We start from the raw sequence: 23039 nt of genomic DNA, 5'->3' as shown, positions 1-23039 counted from the left end.
AATGTATGATGGTGTATTGTGTTTTGTAGTGTCGATGTTGTAGGTTATTTAAAACGGTCAAGGTTTCGGTGGCTGGGAAGTAGGAACGGGGAGACGCGTCGTCGTACGGACACATTTAACAGACGGACCAAAACAGGAAATAGCGGTAAATTGACCGAGCTGGGATTGGCGTTAATTTGTTTGTTGAGCTCCTGCTCTAGTTTATTTGATCTGCTAACATTAACTTCACACTGGAGCTAATGCTAAGCTAACTATACTAAATATGTGGAAGAAAGGCTCGTCCGAGGGCTCCGACCGGTTTGAATATCTTCAAACTCTGGTCACTGAGTTTCAGGACACAGACAGTGACGGTGGGTCCACTGTTTACGTTTTAAATGTTGTGATTCAATGGATTGTATCATGTAAGTTCCACGAGAACCACAAAGACACATTTCAGAGGGAAATATTGTACTTTTTACTCGACTACATTGTATATTTAGATTACACAAAATATAAGTTATGATATATGACTATCCAACTAAATATAAATCACTTTTTTACTTGTAGTATATTCTACACTTTGGTAATGCTACTTTTACTTGAGTAAAAGATCTGATGTGTATATATATATATATATATATATATATATATAACCTTGGATTTGCAATAACTTTTTTTGTACATTCATAAACAAGAAATAAACGCCAAAGTAATTGCATAAGAGCCATACGCTCTGGTACTTTCACCACCACTGATATACTGGACAGAAGATATTATTATTTTCTATGTAAGTTGAAGCTTCAGTATCAATATCAATATCAGTGATTGTATGTAAACACAGTAGTCAGATCCCTTTTCCTATTATCCATCAAGACAGGTGACACACACACACACGCATATATTTTCTTTCCGATACATTTGCCTTGAAAAACTGTAAAGAGGGTGTTTGACATAATTAGATTTGTTTTTTGTTCGTTTTTATTGTCGAATGCAAAACAATTACAGAGATTGACTTTGGAGTTTTTTAGATCCCTCCAACAATCCTCATTCAAATACTTTTAAAAAGAGAATATAAGACATAAAATAATGAAGAAGTTAAAATATAACGTATGCAAAAAAAGAGAAATATTTGTGGTAGACAGGAAAAATAAACTGTAATGTAATGAGAAGTTAGGCTGATAAGTGCTGTGATTTTGATTATTTTGTTCTTCCTTTAACCTTCCAACATAACTTATTTCACATCGTCAGAGGCTAAGGAGCAGGTGCTGGCTAACCTGGCCAACTTTGCGTACGACCCAAAGAACATTGAGTATCTGAAGGAGCTGCAAGTGACCGACCTCTTCCTGGACATGCTCACTGAGGAGACAGACAACTTTGTGGAGTTTGCCATGGGTGTGAATATGTCATTATCTCTCTCCCGTTGGTTTTACATTGTGCAAATGCTGACTCCCAACCTTTAAATGTCCTCCCTTCTCTTGTGTGTGTCATGTTTTCAGGGGGGCTGTGTAACCTGAGTATGGACCCCGAATGCCGACACCTGATCCTGGAGAGCAGGGGGATCAGCTTGGTCACAAACTGTCTGTCGAGCCGGAGGGAGGAGACCGTCCTGTCGGCCATCACCACGCTGATGAACCTCACAACGCCCTCATCCCGCTCGGAGATCACGGATCCGGCCGTCCTGCAGTGCATGTTGCGCTTCTCCCTCTCAGAGAGCCCCCGCCTGCGCAGCCTGGCCGCTGTGTTTCTGCAGGACTGCTGCACTCAGGAGCAGGTGGCCCGAGCGGAGCAGCAGATGCAGGGACAGCAGACTGCAGTCGGGATCCCGCTGCCCAAGAGCTAAGATGGGGTGTTTACTCTATATGGCCAAAAATATATACAGGCGCCCGAACATCACACGCTGGTTTCAGTCGAACCTGCAGATGTTTGAACCTGCTACAGGGATTTGCTCCCATTCAGCCACAAGAGGTCCAACACTGACGTTGGTGGTGAACTGGCTCACAGTCCAGTTCATCCTAAAGGTGTTGGATGGTTGAGGTCAGGATTCTGAGCAGAACAGTCAAGTTCCTCCACACAAAACTGGGAGCACCATTTATTTTGGGAGTCTGCTTTGTCCTCTGGGGAAAAACTGTAAAGAGACAAACTGTCGCCACAAAGTTGAAACTGACTTTTTTTAAATATATTGACATTTAGACTTTCCTTAATTTGAATGTACTTTTGACGCTGAAGCGCTTTAATTCTAATGTTTCAATTAGAGAATGTTAGTGTTGTGCGCTCTCTGACCACATGAGGGAGAGTGGATAGTTTTTAAAGTGAAGGACCATTCTGATGTTCTGTGAGATTAATAAATTGCTAAAAGCACAAAAAATTACACTTTTACTGAATTCCAATCTGTTTACAGAAGGTGTACAAAGAGAACTGACTAAATCAGGCACACTGACTGTAGGATCAATATTAGTACTTATTTAATAATACTTTAGTATACTTTACTTTAGTAATACTTTATTATTATTATTCCCCAAAAATGTACATTCCTTTGGCATTGAAGTGATTTCTTAAGACCCGGGTTTTAGGAAATCGGATGCTGGAGCACCTTCAAGCCAACTGGTTGACTCTCGGTACTCTGTACAAGCGTACTATGAATCCAGACCCAAAAATATGTAATATGCTAAATAAACCTTGAGGTTCCTTCTGAAGAGCCAGGAGCGCAGTATGTTTTCTTCAAAGCTATTTCTGGGCCGAGTCCTTCAGGTCTAGACAGACGACATCCGATCCTGCGGCCCGGCCTCGTTTGGACTGCACGTGTAGCCCGTCGGACTCCAGAGGAAATTCTTTACGGCTTTGAGAGCCCGTGTGTGTCCGATACTCGCTCTCCTTAAATGCCACAAAGTTCTCATTTTCAGTAAGTGCGTTTCTGAATGGCATTCCAGGGGGTGAGTACCTGCCACAGAGATCAATATAAAAAAAAAAAAATACCCTCATTCTTCCTGGAAAAAGAAACACCCACGTCTGGTTCTAATAATGTGGTAGACGTTTATTTCGAGTTGAAGTAAAAATATTTTAAGTTTTTTTGCAGAATAAAACAGAAGACTTGTGGAGAAATGAGTGGTTCAACATCTACCACTAGTTCTGATCTTCGGTATGTATGTTCACGTTTATATTATTAAACATGAGGATGTTAAAGCAGAAGTTCGGTGTTATTCTATATTTTTGTTGTTGTCAACCCATGAAAGTCAGCTGCCATCTTGACCAATATTAAAATACTCTCGTTCATCCTGATAAAAGAGAAACGCCTAGATTTTAATAATGTGATTTATTTCAAGTTGTAGAAAAAAATATTGGTTCTATTTCATCCTTACTGACCGCCAGAGGCAGTGCTTCACACTGGATATCTTCCGTCTCGCGCATGCGCAGGTCGAATATTTATATCAACAAAGTCACGTGTGACCTCGGATGACCACCGTCGTCTATAAGTTCCGGTGTCATCCTGAGCTCAGTCCTTTTTCATCTTCTCACTACGCAGGTTAGCTACCATGGTAGCATAAACAAGGATGTGTCTACGATCAAGACATATTAGAGCTCGTCGCTGTAGCCTTGTGACCACCGGTCGGAGTTGCGGTTCTCTCGCCCTCCAAAGGCTGCGACGAGCTGTCCCTCTTCGGATGGAACATGTGTGTTCGCCGTTCGGACATCGAGCCCCGGACTGGTGGACGCCCCTATCATCGGTCGTCACCAGTCTGATAAGGGCCACCTAAGTCGTGATGACAGCAATCGGTGAGATCGATTAACATTGTTTTCTATAACAGTTGTTTGTTCCACGGCTGGCAGAGCGCTTCCGCTCTAGTTAATCGAGTGGCGCGCTAACGAGAGCGTAGAATTACGCTGTCGGCCCGCCCTTCACAGTGTTACGGCTATCACAGTTAGCAGAGTGTTCCTGCTCAGGCAAACTTGGTGAGACACTAGATCGGCATTGGCGTTGTGTCCATTGAGATTTAATCTTTACATCTGACGTAATTCGCAGTTAGCAGTGTCTTCACTCAGGCTAACTTGGTGAGATGCTAACTGGGGCTGTGGCCATCAACTTTGTAAACCTTACGGCTGTCACAGTTAACAGAGCGTCCCCGCTCAGGTTAACTCAGTGGGAAACTAGCTAAACAAAGCTGATACTGGGGCTGTGGCCATCAACTTTGTAGCATTACAACTATCACAGTTAGCAGAGTGTGCTCGCTCAGGCTAACTCGGTGAATGCTAGTTATACTAAATCAACATTGAGGTTGTGCCCATTGATGCTTTTATGCATTACGGCTGTCGCAGCTGGCAGTGGCCTCACTCAGGCTAACCTGGTGGGACACTAACCAGACTAAGTTAATGCAGGATTGTGTCCATTGATTGCTGTAAACATTACGCCATATCAGTTAGCAGAGCGTTTCGCTCCGGCTAACTAGACTAAGCTAATACTCTGATTGTGTCCATTGATTGTTGTGAACATTATGGCCATATCAGTAGCGGATATCAGTTAGCAGAGTGCCCTCGCTCAGGCTAACTGATAGCACACCAAGAGTTACAGCAACTGTCCAAGTGAAGAGAGTGTCCTCGCTCCCCTCTCACTATAAGGACTTTGCCTGACCTGTTTCCACAGTAGCAGAGTGCTCTCGCTCAGGCTAACTGGTGGGTCACCAATATCTGCAGCGGCTGTCCAAGTGAAGAGTGTCCGAAGGATCATTCTCCTCTGACTGCCCCCTGCCTGTTCTCTCAACATTCAGCAGAGCGCTCCCGCTCAGACTGATTTGGAATTCCGCATCAACTAGTGGGACAAGGGTTCCACCAGAATCGCGGCCATGTTAAACTCTCCCGGCTGTAGGACCTGTATAGCTCCTCTTCAGCCTGAGGACGGCCCTGACCTCTTGCCTTAGCCTCGAGCTTCTGAGGCAGGGCCTCTCGGAGAACCCAGGCAGGACCTGCGGCATCACGCCTTGAGCAGTAAGGTCTGCTAGGCTGGCCGAAGTGGAACACCTGATGCGTGAGGTCTACCTCCCCCTGTCAGGGCAGCTGAATCCAGCCCAACCTACCCTGGTCATTTGTATGGCGCTTGCACGCCTGGCATACACAGTAGCTGGAACATCCACCTGTGAGTGCCTTCTTCAGGCGCCTTCCCGCCCTCACCACCTTTTCTGTTCCTCCCTCCGAGGAATATCTGAGGGAGTTGCATGCATGCTGGAGACACCAGGGCTCTCTCCCGCCTTACATCAGACCATGCAGGAGGTGGCAAATCTGGCCTTGCACGTATGCCAGCCAGTTAGACGACTATTGCGTCCATCATAGTTTCCCCCGAGGAGACTCTGAGGCCCGATGCCAGGTGCCCTCGACCCAATGTCGGGTCAAAGATGACCTGCTATCCAGGGCTTATGACACAGTAGCGCTGTGCACCGTATCGACAACTCCCTCTCCCACCTCATGCTTTCCCTCGCAGATTCTCTGCAGCAGGCTACTTCGACGCTTCCGTTCAGTGATGCTTCATTGCAGGCGTTTGTGCTCATGTCGAGGGAACTTGGACGTATGATGTCCACCCTGGTTCAGACTCGCCGCCAGGTTTGGCTGGCGCAGTCACCCCTATCTGAGACATGTAAGAGGACCCTCCGTACTGTCCCAGTGGAACCTGGTGAGCTGTTTGAGTCAGCTGCTATACGGGCGCTTCAGCGAAGTGTTAGAGCTAGCCAGACCAGGCAGCAGTTCTCTGGTCTTTGCAGGGACATGCCTGCACCCCCACACCTAGGGGTCCCACTTTGGCCCCACAAGGCCGTCTTCTCAGCCTCCAGCTTGCCCTAGTAGCCGCCAGAGCCCTCGGCGTCCTGCTGAGAGGCCGGACCGCTACCTATACAACCCTACCTACGTTTCCCGCCCCCCGGGGCGCTGTACTGGGACCTTGTTCTAAGCCGCCCGAGGGGGCAGACTGTTGTCCTACATCCTTTTCTCCAACTATTGGGTGAACTGACAGCTGCCTCAACTGTCGTTCCCTTGGGTTTGCAGATGGCTGAACAGCCTTCACTTGGATGCCAAGTGGCAGATACAGGGCAATAATATTATCAAGACAGTGCCTATTCACTATCCCCATGGAGGGAGTGCATATCTGGCAAACAGTGTTCCAATCCCTGCCGCCTTCAACTATGGGTCACGGGAGGGCCCGACCGGATGCTGAGTGGCTGCATAGAACCAGTCTGACTGACTATTCTGAATGCCAGTGCGCGGTCTACCTGCCTGCAGTACAAGGAACAGGTGGAAGCTGTTCTGACTGGTGTGCGGCTTAGAACAAGGTCCCAGTACAGCGCCCCGTGCCTGCTGTACTGAGTTTCTACAGTCCCTCCTAGATAAGGGCCGGTCTCCCCTGCATGGGACCTACGCTTGGTACTGGACACCTTATGCTTGTCTTGGTTTCTGTAGAAGATATTCATCTTGTCAAACATTTGGGCACTGTGGTTTCTTTTTAACAAACGCTACAAAGACCGGAGTAAATTGTGAAATTGAGTCAAAATATACTACAAAGTGTTCATGGTAATAAAGGCACATGTCACCCAGCGTTAGTTTTGTGTATACACACTATTAGTTACTAGGATTCATTTATTGTTGGTTTTGGTCTCTCTGTCATGTTAATTAATAAACATGTTTCTTATCAGTGGGTTACAGGAAGTGGCTTCATAGCCTGCTATAGCACCTTTGATATGTTCTGATGGCTGGTTTTTTAATCCCTGTTCAACAGTATTTGAATTAAATTCATTAATCAGCTGAAAATCTCATTTGTCCTTCTTGAGTCCGAGCTGCTGCTCAGCCTCCTCGCGTAGTTCGTATTTCTGGATCTGAAAGACAAGACAGAAAATTGTGTTGAGTATGACAAAGAAAGTTATAGTATATTCTTGTGTCACCTATCTGGAATCACAACAGAAATAGGACATGGGACAGAAATAGTCTCCAGGCTCTTAAACTTGACCCCCGTGGTGATGTTTTGTACCCACTGAATACTGAGTGGATTATAAATAAAGTAAAATGAACTAAAGGAGCCTCCGATTAAAGGGCTGGTTTTATCTGATACGCTGCTGTGGGACGAGGTCCTCCGCCCCTCTGGTTTCATCTAACAGGACGCGGTGTTCGTGCAGACGAGCTATTAGCTCCCTTTCCCTCCCGTCTGGGGGGCCTGTTCAAACACCACGCCATGTAGACAGTAAATTATTTCTAACAGCATCCCATGAGGGAAACACAAGAACCAGAGGGGAGTTGGTGTTCTGGTGTTTGGACTAATTTATCACAGACTGCTGCTAATTATCTGCATTTCTCCAGATGCATGATATCGAAATAAACAGAGTCAAATAAACCTTGTTTGTTTTGTCATTTATACGAGTATATGAGCTCTTACCTTTCCAGTAACGGTGAGTGGGTAACTGGTCACAAAACGTACGTAGCGAGGGATCTTGAAGTGAGCGATCTGAAAGGAGCAGTCATTCAAACATGTTTGTCAGGAAGTAAAAGTATAAAATAATTCCAGCTCATTATGAAAGAGTAAAAAGCTAATTGGGCCTCACGTGTTGTTTGCAGTAAACTTTGATTTCTTCTGCAGTGCATTCCTCGCCGTCGATCACTTTGATACAGGCACAGATCTCTTCACCCATACGGGCATCCACAACGCCGACCACCTGACAAACAACAAGGAAACATGTAGCTCTTGTACATGTAGTTCTTCTTACTTTCAGTGTACAGAAACATTAAGATCACACCCAGACACATTTTAAGAGATTTGAAAATACACTTCAAATTACAATACCTCCTTCTCTCTCATTAAAAAAATCTAAATATAGAACTAATGCAGCTGGACACAAGATGTCTCCTGATGAACTCCATTCTCAGTTTATGAGACCTGGAGCGACTAAGTCAGGAAATAAAATGTGAGTTGCCTATTACATCACTGTGATGTGACAAAATGCTGTCAATCTCAATAAAAAGAGAATAAAAAAGTAAACAACAAAGCAGGCGTAATATTGATCAAGATCAGCACCAGTGTTTGATGAATTATTATAATTAATGATGCCTCTCCAAATAAACATTTGGAAAATATTCCTACTTTCTAAAAAAAAATATCACCTCATTAGGCAAATAGGGGCATTTAAAATGTAATACTTCAACTGGACAAAAGTGTAAACATCCATCTCTTTCTCGACATCCAGAACTATTTAAAATGTTGTAAAGTGCTGGCTGGCTGAGCTCACCTGTGCCTCCTTGACTTTGGGGTGCGTGTGCAGGAACCGTTCGATCTCCGCCGGGTAAACGTTCTCTCCTCCTCTGATGATCATGTCTTTAATTCTGCCCTTGATTCGGCAGTAGCTGAACGCGTCCATCGAGGCAAGGTCTCTGCAGGAAAACAACAAAACATCAACAAAACTAATTATATATTCATATACTTTCACATTCCATCCGATGCTTCTCAGTCGCGCCAGTAAAAACTAAAGTTTTTGTGACGAGATCTGCAGTAACCGACCGCTTCCGCTCACCCGGTTTTGTACCATCCGCATCCGGTGACGCACTCTTGTGTGTTGGCTTCGTCGCCCCAGTAACCCAGCATCACGCAGTAGCCTCTCGTCATGAGCTCCCCCGTCGCCCCCAGAGGCACCACCTGACCCGTCGTAGGGTCCACGATTTTAGCCTGTTGAGCGGTCAATTATATATCAGTTATAATACTTGATGATTCTCTTAAAAGGCTTGAAGAACAATTACATTTAATGTAATTAACCTTTAGAGGAATAACATTGTTTTATCATTTAATTCCAACAATATTACTTCATAAATGTCTCTTTTTACACACAAACTGGTTTTTTTCTGATTTAACTGTTGCATTAAACACTGGTAATTGTTTTTGATTGACACTCCAGTTTATTAGGTACACCGTTCTAAAATACATTACAAGTTAAAGTCTTGTGTTACATTCAAGATTTCACTTTAGTAAAAGTTCAAAAGTATTAATAGCTAAATGTACTCGTCGGGCAGAATGGTCCCTTTCAGAGAGTTATATTATTGTTGGAATGCTGTTAAGCATTCCAACTATTGTTATCCTGTTTCTTTATTCCACTGTTTCTTCCGTCCCCCCCATTTTTCGTTGCAACTCTTCTTCTTCATTTTTTAAGCTACAGAAACCGTTCAACTATCAAAATGTTCAGCTCCTTCAGCTCATCTCTGCTATGACTTTCTATTTCTAACCTTTAAACTTTTTGAATTATTAAGCTTTTAGCAACTTTATTTTTGAATGGGATGTCTATGGAGAATATTTTCAAATCCTCTTAAACTTCTTCAACTTCCTCATACTTTCAGCTAAAGACACCATTTCAACTTTCAAATGTTGAGAAAACCCTGAACTATTGCCGCATAATTCAGCTTTCCGATATCTTTTAAACTTTTTGAACTGCAGCAATTTAACTTTTATGATTTTTCAGCCCTTTTCTGACTTTATAATGGTGTGTATTGCGCAGCTTAGAGTGCGTGATGTCACCGCTAGAGTGAAGAGCAGCTTGAGATTCTTGTGAAAAAAACATTTGTGTTTTGCCACTGTGTCCACAATCTTCACTCTTCATGCATAATTTCTGGATGTAGAAATAGCTAATATTGTCCTTGTCGTAGAAAAATTACTGTGGAATCCCACAGATTTCCACATTTGACACAGAAGCCATTAATTGAGAGGAAAACCAACTTTCTGCTCCATAGAGACCAATGTTAAATTTTGCTTCAAAAACATCTTCCACAGAACACTGTACCCCATTTCTAGATCGCCAGTTAAGCCACATTTTTTACACTACAGACACAACTTTTACAAGATCTGTTTCTCAAGTCATCCTCCCTCTCAATTATTAATATCGGAGCAATAGGATATACGGTTATGGGAGTTTTGATGATTTGTTTGAGAGGTGTTTCCCTGTTTTATCTCCATGAAATTGCTTCAGGCACACAGGTGTTTGCGATTGAGCCAATTAGTGATGTTGATAAACACACAGACTCACAGACTCACAGACACACGTGCACATACACTCCTCTCTCCCTCTCTCTGTGTCTCTCATACAGTCATTCAGGTCTTAGGGATCTTTAGAGGTCTTTCCCCCCTCCACCCCCCCCACACACGCCATTTTTAAATAAAAGCCCCACAGAATGAATCTTAACTGAAATGCTTGTGATGAGCCTGTCATTTAATAACCGGTTTGTGTTTGTCTAACATTATGATTCTCTCTCCTCTCCCCTTCTCCCCCACACCCCATTTCAAAATAAAAGCCCCAGAGAGTGAATTCTAACTGAACTGCTTGTGATGAAGCCTGTCATTTAATAACCTCTGTTTACGTGTCAAACATGATATTATGTCTCCTCTCCCCCTCCCTTTCAAAATAAAAGCCTCATGGATTAACTATTTAAACGTTTCGCTCAAAATTAGGCTTTTTTGTTGAAATAATGAATGCTCTTACTACTACTGCTAATATTTCTAGTATTACTTCTACTACTACTACAACTTTTGCTGTTGCTACTATTACTGCTACTGCTATTACTGCTACCATAAATATTATTACTACCACTACTGCTATTACTACCACTACTATTATTACTTATTATTATTATTATTACTACAACTGCTATTCCTGCTACTACCAGTACTAATACTAATACAGCTATTAGTACGACTGCTACTAGTACTACTACTACTGCTACTTCAAAAACTGACTTTACTATTACGACTACTACTACTACTACTTATTATACTACTACTACTACTACTGTTATATAAAATACTACGACCACTACTACAGCTATTACTATGACTTCTTCTAATTACTAATACTTCGACAACAACTTCTACTACTACTGCTACTACAAATATCACTACTGCTACAACTAGTACTTATTCAAATGCTACTCATACTTATACTGCTAATAATACTTCTACTACTACTACAACAAATATCACTACCGCTGGAATTCTTTTAAGCTACAGAAACCGTTCGAATATCAAAATGTTCAGCTCTTTCAGGAGAGGTGTGATATGACTTCATATTTGTAATCTTTCAACTTTTTGAATTATTAAGCTTTTTGCAATTTTTTTAAAATTGCATATCTATTTTCAGCAATGTTTTTGAGATTCATTTCAGCTTTCAGCATTCCAACGCATTTTCAGCAGGAAATGCATTTTCTAGTTACTACTCATTATTAATAATTATCATTATCATCATTCTTCTTTCTCTTATTGTTAATGTTATTATCATTATTATATATGTCCATCTTCATTTATTTGTGCTGCACTTTTTTGTATGAAACGTGCTATAAAAATATGATGAGAACATTATTGAGGCTTTAATGTGAAACTAATCTGTTAATGTCACAGCTGGTGGAGGCGGAGCAAATTTTGATTACTTTGTACAGCACGACATCATATTTAATAAACTGATAATCATGTTTTGTTTGTAAAATCTCAATATGTAAAGAAACGTAAGCTGTCAGACAAATGGAGTGCAGTAAAAAGTACAATATTCACCCCTGAGATGTAGTAGAGTAGAAGTATCGTGAGCTCGAGATACTCAAGTTACAGTACTAAAATTTGTACTGAAAGTACAGGACCTGAATAAATGTACTCCGCAGCCTTTTTAGTCTGTGGTGGGAAATAAGTGTATAAAGTTTGTTGACAAACGTGTATTAAATATTTGTTCTTCTTTTGGTTGTATGCATTTGACACAAAGTGATGATGTAATGGTGTCATCAGCAGGTTGGAGTACCTCTGTGTGTTCCATGATGAAGCCGACGGTCTCAGACTTCCTCTCCAGGTTCTCTGTCGGCGACAGGCAGAACGTCGCGGGGCTGTTCTCCGTGGTGCCGTATGCAATCTGTCAATCACACAAACAGGAAGTGATGAGCAGCAATTCTTAAATTATACCCACAAACCAACAAACCGTAAATCAAAACCAATGTCTTTAATTAACTGATCATTAATAACCTAAGATAGACTAAGTTAGACTAAAGTTAAAAGGGCTCATAGATTCAGAATTAAATTGCTCTTTTTCACTAAAAATGTTTTTTCGTTCGGAGCGCCACAAAAATACCAACATATCTTTTGACAGATTATTTTTCCATTCAAATTTTTCTTTAAAATGTCAAACTAGAAGTATGTCAAGTTTCAGTTCCATGTCTGTCAACACCATCAATTTATTCTATGAGACATTTGTGTGAAATTGTCATAATTCCAGGTGTTCCTGAGAAATCAAGTTTATAAGAATGGACCGGACAGACTGACAGAAAACCCCAAAACAAAACGTCTGGCATGAGGACTATAAAGGCCTGTGGTTGAGCCTGACATGGGATCATGGTGGTGGAGTGAGTGTGGATGAGTGGTCCCCCTGCCCATAATTCCCAATGAGTTGATGTCTTTAAACGTCTTGTTTTGTCTGACTTACAGTCCAGAACCCAAATTTATTCACATTACAGTTTGGAGTTTGGCGTAAATCATTAAAATGCAGCAAAATCTTCACATCGGCAAATTCTAAACGACTAAATATTTGCCAATATTGCTTGAAAAAGTGGTCATTTGAATTGAACTTATCAAACAGAGATATTTAAGTATGGTAGTTGAGTAAATCTACTCAGTTTAGAGCTGAAGGGCTGTAAACCATATAGTCCTCCACATCATTTCAGAGGGAAATAAAGTGCTTTTCCTGATAAGGGACTGGTGGGCCCCATAAAATAGTGTTAACGTGTCCACAGATGCAGATTCAGTCAGAGGGACTGGTGGACAAACCGGGCATTTTAGAGGTGAGAACTTCACCTGGGAAGTCAGGGAGGGAGACGATGTTCCCGATAAAATGCCAGATTTGTTAAGTAAACTCGAGATTCCATTCGCCCTGGGTGGGTCCATCCATCTTCTCAATGCTGCCACCTGAAGCCAAACTGACCCGAGCCAGTCAAAGCCCTCAACCTTCCTTTCTTATTGAAAGCAGGTGTAACGAACACCAAAAGCTTTGTTCTGGTTGTGCTCAAGTTCATCATTCATTTTTTATTTTTTCCACAGAGACCAAAATTACTCAGTTGAAACCCGAGAGCCACTAAAGACCATTACATAATACTCCATTCCGAAGGAAAGAATGCACGCAGGAATGTAAAGCGCCATCTGAAACTTTCCTTTGCATCTTTCAGCAATTGTTATGACCTGAAACAGCATCTCACGTCTTTGCCATCTGGAGACTATTAGAGGTTATAAAGCAGCGGCTCGTTTTCCTTCGACCGCAGACTGAAAACACAATAGAGACGTCTGGGCGCGTGAGCCTAACCTGCCACGTTTTTTTAAATTTAAACATTCACCTAGTAACTAAAACTAGTAGACAGCATGTGTGTGTTCCGTTAGGATTTGTCTGCACACGTGCATCCAGCTGAACTTAACCTTCGTTTAAGTTCTGCACAAATACAGGCAGCAAAAAGAAAGTGTGTCCCGCGTCGTCTTCCTGCTCATTCAGGGTTAAATTCTCACAGACACTTGACTTCCTCTTGCAAACCTCTCACCCCGACAATCCCTCCTCGTTTTTTTCCCCCCCTCAAGTGAACGTTATAAATAGTGCTGTGTGTTCTGTTGAGCGGCCATCCTCCTCTTAAAGTGCGTCGCCCACCTTTCTCTCAGTCGCTCACCTTTTCACTCCTTCTCCCTCCGTCCGTCCGTTTCTCTCTCAACACAAACACACTTCAGTTTGACTTTTCTTCCTCAAAGATCTTCTCCATTTCCCTCTTGGTTGCTTTTTACAGGATATTTCCACTTCTTCTGCTTAAAAAAAAAAAAGACCGGAAGATACTCCCAAGTGACTCCAACGTCAGTATGTGTTGTGTGAGTTGGTTGCTGCTGGGGACATGCCTCCTGGTCCTGGGCCCCGCGGTGCAGGGCGCCCCGGGCCAATGCCCCAGCCTGTGCCACTGCCACGGCGATCTTCAGCACGTCATCTGCGACAGCGTCGGGCTGAAAAAGATCCCCCGGGTGTCGGAGGTCACCCGCTTGCTGAACCTGCAGAGGAACAACCTGGGCAGCATCCCCACAGGGGCCTTCGGCGAAAGCAAGGGGCTCATCTCTCTGCACATGCAGCACTGTCAGCTCCGAGAGATCGGATCCCAGGCCTTCAAGGGGCTGAAGAAGCTCGTCTACCTCTACCTGTCCAACAACGAGATCAGCAGCATCAAGCCCGGCGCGTTCGAGGACCTGACCGAGCTCACCTACCTCTACCTGGATGGGAACCAGATCGGCGACCTCGCCAGGGGCATCTTCTCCCCCATGATCAACCTCTTCATCCTGCAGCTCAACGACAACAAGCTCCGGGAGCTGCGACCGGGGACTTTCGCGGGCGCCAAGGACTTGCGCTGGCTTCACATGAGTGGGAACGAGCTGACGACCCTGCAGCCGGGCTCCCTGGACGACGTGGAGAACCTCGCCATACTTCACCTGGACAGGAACAGGATGTCCAGCTACCCCACTGCGGCCATGAGCAAACTGCGGGTGGTGGAGGAGCTCACGCTGGGGAAGAACCCCATGAGGACCATCCCTGACATCGCCTTCCAGAGCTTTGGGCGCTACATGGAGAAACTACACCTGGACAACATGGGTCTGGAGAAGGTCAGTCTACGGTTTTACTCGACAGACGAAGCATGATTTAAAAATCTGATGCAAAACATGTTGACATTCAAAGCAGTGGAAACTGCTGCAGCTAAAAAAGAAAAAAAAAAGAAAGCCAACCGATCTTTTATTTTCAACTCCATAAATAGCACCATAACTGTAAGGTACGATAGATCAAGTGCTCCTCATGTGTCAAAATATCACACATGAATTAAACTACTTTTTTCAGACAGAAGGAAAAGGAAGTCATCCACGGGACATGATGGAGAGGTAACTGTTTCAAGACAAATATGCCAAAAGAAACAATTGCAAATGATTTCAATCCTCGGCATTCAATGAAATAGTTTAAATTAAGTTGAGAATAACAAGTTCATCTCATGAAAAAGGTCTCTGTGTGTGTCTGTCTTCATATTTGTTGATTTATTTTGGTCTGGCGAACACAACTCAACTATATTTCATCAGCAGATTTGTGTTCGTAAGTCAACAGGCTTTTTCCACACAGTATACGTCTGGACAATTGGCTCAAATTCATTAAATCCAATTAAAAACCGATCTTGTGACTGAATCTTCCAAACAGTGGTTGGTTTATGTGTTCCTGCTTTATCTCCATCCGTCTCAGTGTGTCCTGATAATACAAACATTATGCTGCATCTTTCAATCTTTGGGACGTGAATCTTTATATCTCTCTAGATGTCTTGCGTCGATTTGTTGTGAACATAAAATTGTCTCCATGGCCGTGGCTAAGCTCAACCATCACATGCAAAGTTACTTTTGAAAAAAACTAAAAATGTAAAAGTCTGTTTAAGAATAATTGTCTTAATATAATTAATCAACCGGGCAAGTAGATTTAAACCTTTTCACCCGTCATGTCTTAATCTTCATCATGACATGATGTTCCAACATCAGAACCATGAGACAGATGTTTCCACAGCTGCCTGTAAAACACCCATCTGTTCATCCAGATCGTTGCCAGCGTGGGTATAATTGTACACAATATAAGCTCTATGTTACACCACACACTACTTCTCAGACATTCCTGAGGGCACATTTGCTTCATACTTGAGGTTAATCCAATATGTGAGTGTACCTGTGCCACAGCATAGCGTTATCCCAGAGGGGAAAACTGTAAAATAACAACCTTCTCACGCTGGGTCTGTGTGAGAGCCAGGTGAATGCAGCAGGACACGGCGAGTAGGGGGAGATTAGAACATTTTTCAACCAAACGCAGGTATTTTTAGGAGTGTTTTTGTTTGCTGGACCTCGGCCAAACAGTGGCTCAGAGTCGAATTATTACACAAGTCTTATTTTCAGCAAAGGTGTGTTTTCTACTGGAGGGTCTTGTAAACAGGTCAGGAGGGGTGAGGAGACAGGTAAATAGAGGTAGGGTGTTCCACCGGTGCATGAAGAGGAGTATTTTTAGCTTGCCATCGCCCCCGGTTGAATGGACAATTGGGCCCTTTGCGAGCCTTCCTGGCAAAGAGACGACAGAGCGAGCGAAAAACACCTCGGCCACGCTGGAAGTCATCCATCTTCCATTGCTTCAGAATACCAGAACCCTCGGCGACTTGTCGCTCCACGGTGGAAATTTCCGAACAGCCTCATCTCCTCCAGACTCACATAAAACTACCCCTTCAAAGACCAAAGCTCCTCTCTCTCATCCGCCCTCCTCGTCCTCCTGCAGGAGACAAAACTTGACACGACGAAGACCTCGCACCTCTCTGAAGCTTTTAGCGCCCTCGCAGATGCGTATGAAGTAGAAGCGGGAAGAAAAAAGGAGGACAGTGACAGACTGTGTTTACATAAGTGCTGGTGCAGAAGCAAGGATGAGAGGAGGCTTTCATGCCAGAGAAACACTGGCGGGATTCCCGCATTCTGCATCTATCTGACGGACAGGATGGGTGTGAGCCATGTTTTTATGCAAGCTAAGAATAGTTTTTGGAAGATGTGCATCGATTGATTCATGATTCCTTAAGGCTTTGATGCCCTTTGGGCAAGAAACTAAAACCCAAATCATTCCCGATAGCTGGCAGCTTGCATGGTAACTCACTGCCATTGTCGAGTTTGTGAATGACTCAAATGGTCTATAAAAATGCAGCCATTCACCAAAAACAAAACTAGATAGATGCACTCAGTGGAGTGCAGATTTCCGCCAGTTGTCTCTGCAACCACCACTGCTGTATTGTGTGATTGAAGGAATAAAACCCACAACTGGCTAACACACCAATGTACAACACACTTCATTCAAACTCAAAAACAAGCATGATGTATGCAGGCAATTGGCTCGAAGAATAAAACAGGCAATAAAAAGGTGTTTTGAGAAAGTGTGAGTCACCGCAACCATGAGATGTCCTTGAGCATGCGGCCACAAATTGCCACCCAAAGATATTACGCAATTTGCTGCAGCAGAATAAGAGATTAGCAGTGGACAGACACAGAGGTGCACACACACACACTCACACAACTGAATGCATGATCCTCCTGCCGGAGACAAACAGCAGCTCATGTACGGCTCCTCCCTCTCTCTAGTTCTCAGACGGTGCGTTCATCGGTGTGACGGCTGTCAAGTCACTGAACCTGGACAACAACAAGCTTAAGTCTCTCCCAAAAAGCCTCGACTTTGGCACCATCACCAACCTCACCCTCTCCAACAACCTGTGGAGCTGCACATGCCAGCTAGCTCCACTGCGCAGGTCAGGGCACTCTACAGCCATGCTTAGCACCTTTGTTAGGCAGCGCTAAGTAGCTAGCACAAACCCTGTCTTATCCCCCTGGTTTTCTACCTGCAGGTGGATGGACTCTATTCGCATTCGTCCGGACGCAGTGTGTGCATCTCCGCCTCACCAGAAAGGAAAGCAAGTGAGAGACAGCGCCTCCTTCAGTGGCTGCAGAGTCAAGCCGAAGAGAGCCAAAAAGGGCACGCGCCATTGAACACGCTGCTGTGCAGGTAACCGCCACTGAAACACGTGACCCGGTGCTAACATCTTCAAATCAAAAAGAGTAAAATACAGAATGAAGGATGAGGGCGATAATTCATTTAATAGGCTTGTTTTTTTGTTGAGAAAACACTCATGTCTGTGCGGTTGAATATGAAGCTGCAGCCAGGACGAGATTAGTTTGGCATACAGTGGCGGCTGGTCAATAGAGGGCCATGGGGCATGGCCCCACCATGAGCCACACAAAAAAAAATTAAAAATAAAAATTATAATAATCATAAATTATACAAATTGTCAATATTTGTGTTTTTGAACAATGGAATGGACCCAGTAAGAAGAAGAAAGAAAGAAGAAACTATTTTTATTGTCATATACATTTTTACACATACACGAAATTTGACTACTGCATTTGACCCATCCCTGTATACAGGGAGCAGTGGGCTGCCATTGATCGGCGCCCGGGGAGCCGGGGGTTCAGTGTATTGCTCAGGTACACTTCGACACGTGACACGTCCCAGTCGGGGATCGAACCGTTGACCTTCCGGTTCCCAGACGACCCTCTTAACCCAGTGCGCCACGGTTACCCCACACGACCACACGTAATGTGTGTAAAATATGATATCTGCGCAAAATATATGCTTTTCCTGCTCGTCCTCTCCGCCTGTGTGCTCTCTGCTCGTGCTCTCTGTCTGTGTGCACGACACTCTGAGAACGCGCAGCTTGGGGGGCCAAATCGTTTTGGCCCAAAAGAGGCGGGTCTATGAGGCAGTTTAGCCAATTGCTGATTCAAGATATAAATGAGTGTCATACAATTTAGCCAATCAGCGCCCTCAAATAGATTCAGCTTGGGCCAGAACGATCAGGCCCCCCTCGCTGCGCGTTCTCGTCAGGAGAAGTCTCTACAGGCGAGCGCCAGCGCGAGCACTCCTCCTCCAAGACCCGTTTGAGAGGAGAACTTTGAGGAGATTCTGCAGCCAAAGAGCTGATATCAGATCAGCCTGACCTCACAATCAGACAGCAGACTCGCGGGAAAGGGAAGCAGTACATGCGAAGCTTCTGTACTAGCTGAACACCAGACAGGTTTGGCTAGCTGGATGACGTCATGCTAATCATTTATTTAGCTTTTAAAAACAACGGGGACGGATCCAGCACGGACAGTTACGGGAGTGAGGGATGAGGAGGTAAGGAAACATGAGAACACCAGGGTAGGGAGTGAGGGATGAGGAGGTAAGGAAACATTAGAACACCAGGGTAGGGAGTGAGGGATGAGGCGGTAAGGAAACATGAGAACACCAGGGTAGGGAGTGAGGGATGAGGAGGTAAGGAAACATGAGACCACCAGGACACACATGAGAACTCTGTCAAGCTACATATTCGACAAAGTGAACATCTTTTCTTCTACATAGCTGTCCTCAGTCTCATCTGCTTAACTTGGTCATGGAGGCATCAACATGTAATAGAGATGTTAAATTAACAGTGAAAACTCATCATAGCTTAATTTAACATCAGTATTCATAATTACACTTCATGTTTACTTCTCCTGATCTTTACCTCCTATAACAAGGTCCATAGGGGCATCTCAATAAATGAACATGTTATATTATATTATATAAGTGTTATTTACTGATTGTTTTCGTGTTGGAATACATGTTAAATATTTAACTGCAAAGTAATAATGCGTGTTTGAGACTTACATTTCTTTTGCATTAAATCATACTGGGATGTTTGCTGAAATTGATAGGATGACCCGACCTAGAACATTTTCCACCAGCCGCCACTGTTAGCATAGCATAAAGACTGAAAGCTGTGCACACAAACCCACCACCTCTAAAGCTCACTAAGATAAGATAACATAAAATGGAAATAAGAACATTTCCCCAAATGCTGAACCCTTCCTTTAAAAGTCATTATTTTAGAAGGATATATTTGTTTGATTATCTTTAAAATACACATAACACTGCTTCACCTAAAGACAGTTATTACATTTGTTTACAAAACTGCTAAGGATTCAGTTCCACAACAAAATACTTTTTTAAAAGCTTCGTAATTCATCAGAGGCGTATATTTACTGACCTATTTTACATCAGAGAACTAAACGTTCAAATTGTTTACCACATTATTTCAGACATCTAACCAAAAACACATCGAGGGAACAGGAAGTGTAAAAATGGCGGCTTTAGCAATGTTACTCATAAATCAGCAACATGTGAGAGAAACCGTCGTTTGCAAAAATGCATCTAAATGTGGAACCTTCTTTATAAAAGTCAGTTCAGTTAAATGTTTTGATGATGGAACCTGGAGGTTCAGTTTTGTTCCCCACTATTTGAGTCCCTCCTGCGGTGGTTTGTTGTCAAGGTTTTCAGCTGCACTTCTCTTCAATGCGACATTGGATTCAGACGCTACCACACGAGGTTGGAGTTGGTTTTGGACCGATCCACAGACAGCTTTGAATGATTTTATTTTCCCTCTCTCTTTCTAAACCACAGAACGTTCTGTCCTCCCGTCTGAACTTTTCCATGTTGGCCCTGGGGTCCAGTACACAGAGTCCAGGTCATGATAGTCTCTGGGTTGGACGGCAGACTTTGTTTAATTTGGCTGCTGATTTTGTGTCTTTTCCTACAGGACACACCGAAGGAGGAGCCTGTCCAGGTGACTGGCTACACATGCGACGAAAAGCAATGCTAACTCATTCTACTTCAAGACTGTCCATCTATTCATCTGCCAAATAATGTCACTAGTTTAAACACATTCATGTACACACACTTGCTCTGTCTGTCTCCAAAACGCATCAAGAGCTTTATGGACCTGATACGTAACCGTTCTCTTTTGATGATCATCTATTTACATCAAAGACGAAGACATTCAGGTAACCACCAAAATACAGGACGCATTCGAGTAAATGAAGGGGCATGTTGTCTTTTCATGGTGCATTCAGGATCTTCAGGATAAACCGTGAATACAGTCTGAATGTTATGAGGATGATGGTCAAGAAAAGTTTCAATGTTTTTATTAGGATGAAGATAAACTCAAACCAGATGAGCTTAAAGGAAATATTCTTAGAGAGATCAATACCACTCTTAGGTTTTGAAGCTACAGCCGGTAGCTTAGCTTAGCATAATGACTGGAAACTGAGGGAAACAGCTAGCCTGGCTCTGTCCAACTGTTACAAAATACTCGCATCAGCACCGTAAAAGCTCACTAATTAACATGTAATATCTTGTTTATTTAATTCATACAAAAAGTTGAAAGGAACTCTTTCCACACACTCATTTGATCCACTAATGATAAAGAGAATAATTATTAGTGCAGCTTTAATATACTGGACATGAAGCCTCCTTTATTTTGGTGTTTACCTGTGTTAAAAATGAATAAGCAATGGCTCTAACAACGATAAAGAGGCAGAGAAACATCTTCCAAACCACAAAAAAACAATCAGTTGAAGAAGACTCTTAAAAGACAATAAGACTTTTAAGATGTGGGTCGGCTTATTAGATGAATCAATCTACAAATCTGCTTTCTTTTAGCATCTGTGAAACTGGATTTGGTTGTTTTTGATAAGAAGAAGTTAATCTATTACTAGATGTATACGTTGTGTTATTCTGTCTTCACTTTAATGCAAAATCTTAATAACAGACTAAACATTTTCTCAAACGCTTCACCGATTTAAATCGTACTGCCTGTTCTGCATATCTATATGTATATTCAATATCTTCACATTTCCTTGACTTTTGGAAGTGGTGGCAGGTGTTCACGTCCAATAAACCTTTTACAAAATCAGGTCTCCTTTTTATCTTGCATATGTACTTATTTCCTTTACTGACCGACTAAATGTTCATGCTGTTGCTAAATCTAACGGATGTTTCTCCAAGGATGTGTCTCCCCCTGGTGTTTGGAAGCTGAACTGCATCATTATGTAAACAAAACTATAACAATAGTATTCTGCGTCTGTTAATCGACTCACCATTATTTCCTTGACGCCCATCACAGAAATGACCTTCTTCACGAGTTCTGGAGGACACGGGGCGCCTCCCATGACGCCTACGGTTGCACAAACAAATAGAAGAGCATGTAACCTGAGAACGTTTATGGAAATAGTCTCAGACAAAAACTAACTATAGACAGGAAAGAGGCTTAATATCATTGAAAAGGCCCCTTCTTTTATACAACAGCAGAATATCAATCTTCTTCTCACCTGCCAGGACTGACGACAAGTCATGTTTAGCCACTTCCTGCTGGCTGACCATATCCACAAACATGGTGGGGGTGCCGTAGATGAAGGTGCACCTGTGAGGGAAAACACAAAAATATCAGAATGCATAATAATCACTTAGACAAATAAAACCTCAAAACCAATGGGCATGTCTTTATTTTTCATTTCAAACTCAAAATCATTATTTGAGGCAATAGAGGCTCTCAAATTCACAAGTTAAAAGTTAAAGCAACAGTGAAGATTATGCATGTGCGATGCACATTTGCACACTACATAATGTGCCCGAATGCTTTGATTAGTTTCTTTCAAATTCACTTCTATTTACTTTAATTTATTAAATTTATTTATTTAATTTTTTATTAAATTTATTTTAAATGCATTGAAGTGAAACTTCAAACAGTCAGTTTGTGATGCCGGGAAGCTTCTCTGTCGTTATGGCGCTGTGTGACTTAGGTCAAAGGCAAAGTTTGACATTTTGGGATGTATGTCTATTTGCAGAGAGTTAGATAAGAAAGATCAATATTTCCACACATGTTGCCTAAATATGAAGCTACAGCCTGTAGCTGGTTAGCTTAGCACACAGCCGAAAGAATACGACTGTTGATACAGTGACGGGGGTCAGTGGGGTTTATGTCTTTATATATTTATGTTTTTCACAGTAGAGTCTTAACAGTGAAGCTGACGTCAATAAATGTCACACCTGTGCACTCAACGTTTGAACCTTTGCCCCAATATTTCTCCACTGTGTAACCTTTTAGCATAAAAGTCCACTGCATCATTTTAAGGACGTGATAGTGAAGACTGATCCACAAATTTGAATTATGTGTAAATAAAATATATACGTCAGTGCAGATCCTTTTGTATTTTAACTACTGCTTAATGCAGGCATGTCAAACATACGGCCCGCGGGCCGGACCCGGCCCGTTGGATGATTTAATCCGGCCCGGCATAGATTTCTGAGAATGTCAAAAAAAAAAGCGAGTCTCTAGCTCATTTCTATCAAAAGTTGTGATTTTTTAAAATAATAAATACAAATCAAATGCTCCCCCCGGCCACTAGAGGGCAGCAAATGTAAAGGAGCTCACGTCCAGCATGCGGCACCGCCCCCTGATGTGTCCAGGTAAAAACTAACCGGCAATCTTGCTTCACCATTCACCACTAACACACTTGTCAACACACCCTTCCCAAAATGGCACTGTCAAAAAAAAGAAAAGTGGACACGGAGTGCAGAGTTTTCCAGGAAAAATGGACTGAGAATTACTTATTCACA

At 42.9% G+C, this 23039-nt stretch overlaps 3 protein-coding genes across 4 annotated transcripts in view; 2 read left to right on the top strand and 1 right to left on the bottom strand.

The window, feature by feature from the left end:
- The first annotated feature begins 170 nt into the window (after positions 1–170).
- armc7 (armadillo repeat containing 7) lies at positions 171–2787 on the top strand. Its single transcript, XM_079292805.1, has 3 exons — positions 171–350; positions 1228–1371; positions 1476–2787. Exons 1-3 carry the CDS (start codon positions 263–265, stop codon positions 1817–1819), a joined length of 576 nt encoding a protein of 191 aa, XP_079148931.1. The 5' UTR covers positions 171–262; the 3' UTR covers positions 1820–2787.
- A 214-nt stretch (positions 2788–3001) lies between these two features.
- The window catches only part of acsf2 (acyl-CoA synthetase family member 2), a 34888-nt gene continuing 14850 nt past the window's right edge, over positions 3002–23039 (bottom strand). For both annotated transcript variants that reach the window (XM_079293948.1, XM_079293949.1), the window contains exons 9-16: positions 21752–21843; positions 21521–21597; positions 11760–11867; positions 8511–8662; positions 8229–8370; positions 7548–7658; positions 7382–7450; positions 3002–6827 (exon numbers count right to left, since the gene is read on the bottom strand). In XM_079293948.1, coding sequence (XP_079150074.1) covers positions 6765–6827; positions 7382–7450; positions 7548–7658; positions 8229–8370; positions 8511–8662; positions 11760–11867; positions 21521–21597; positions 21752–21843 — 814 coding nt within the window. In that variant the 3' untranslated portion in view covers positions 3002–6764. The remainder of the gene's footprint in view (positions 6828–7381; positions 7451–7547; positions 7659–8228; positions 8371–8510; positions 8663–11759; positions 11868–21520; positions 21598–21751; positions 21844–23039) is intronic.
- chad (chondroadherin) lies at positions 13637–21308 on the top strand. The gene is made up of 4 exons (XM_079293950.1): positions 13637–14626; positions 17153–17316; positions 17413–17570; positions 20182–21308. Exons 1-3 carry the CDS (start codon positions 13841–13843, stop codon positions 17552–17554), a joined length of 1092 nt encoding a protein of 363 aa, XP_079150076.1. The 5' UTR covers positions 13637–13840; the 3' UTR covers positions 17555–17570; positions 20182–21308.

Source organism: Melanostigma gelatinosum (genome assembly GCF_949748355.1).
Source record: "Melanostigma gelatinosum genome assembly, chromosome: 21".
NCBI lineage: Eukaryota > Metazoa > Chordata > Actinopteri > Perciformes > Zoarcidae > Melanostigma > Melanostigma gelatinosum.
Note: the sequence above shows the minus strand (reverse complement) of the source record. Positions and strands in the feature narration are given on the sequence as shown.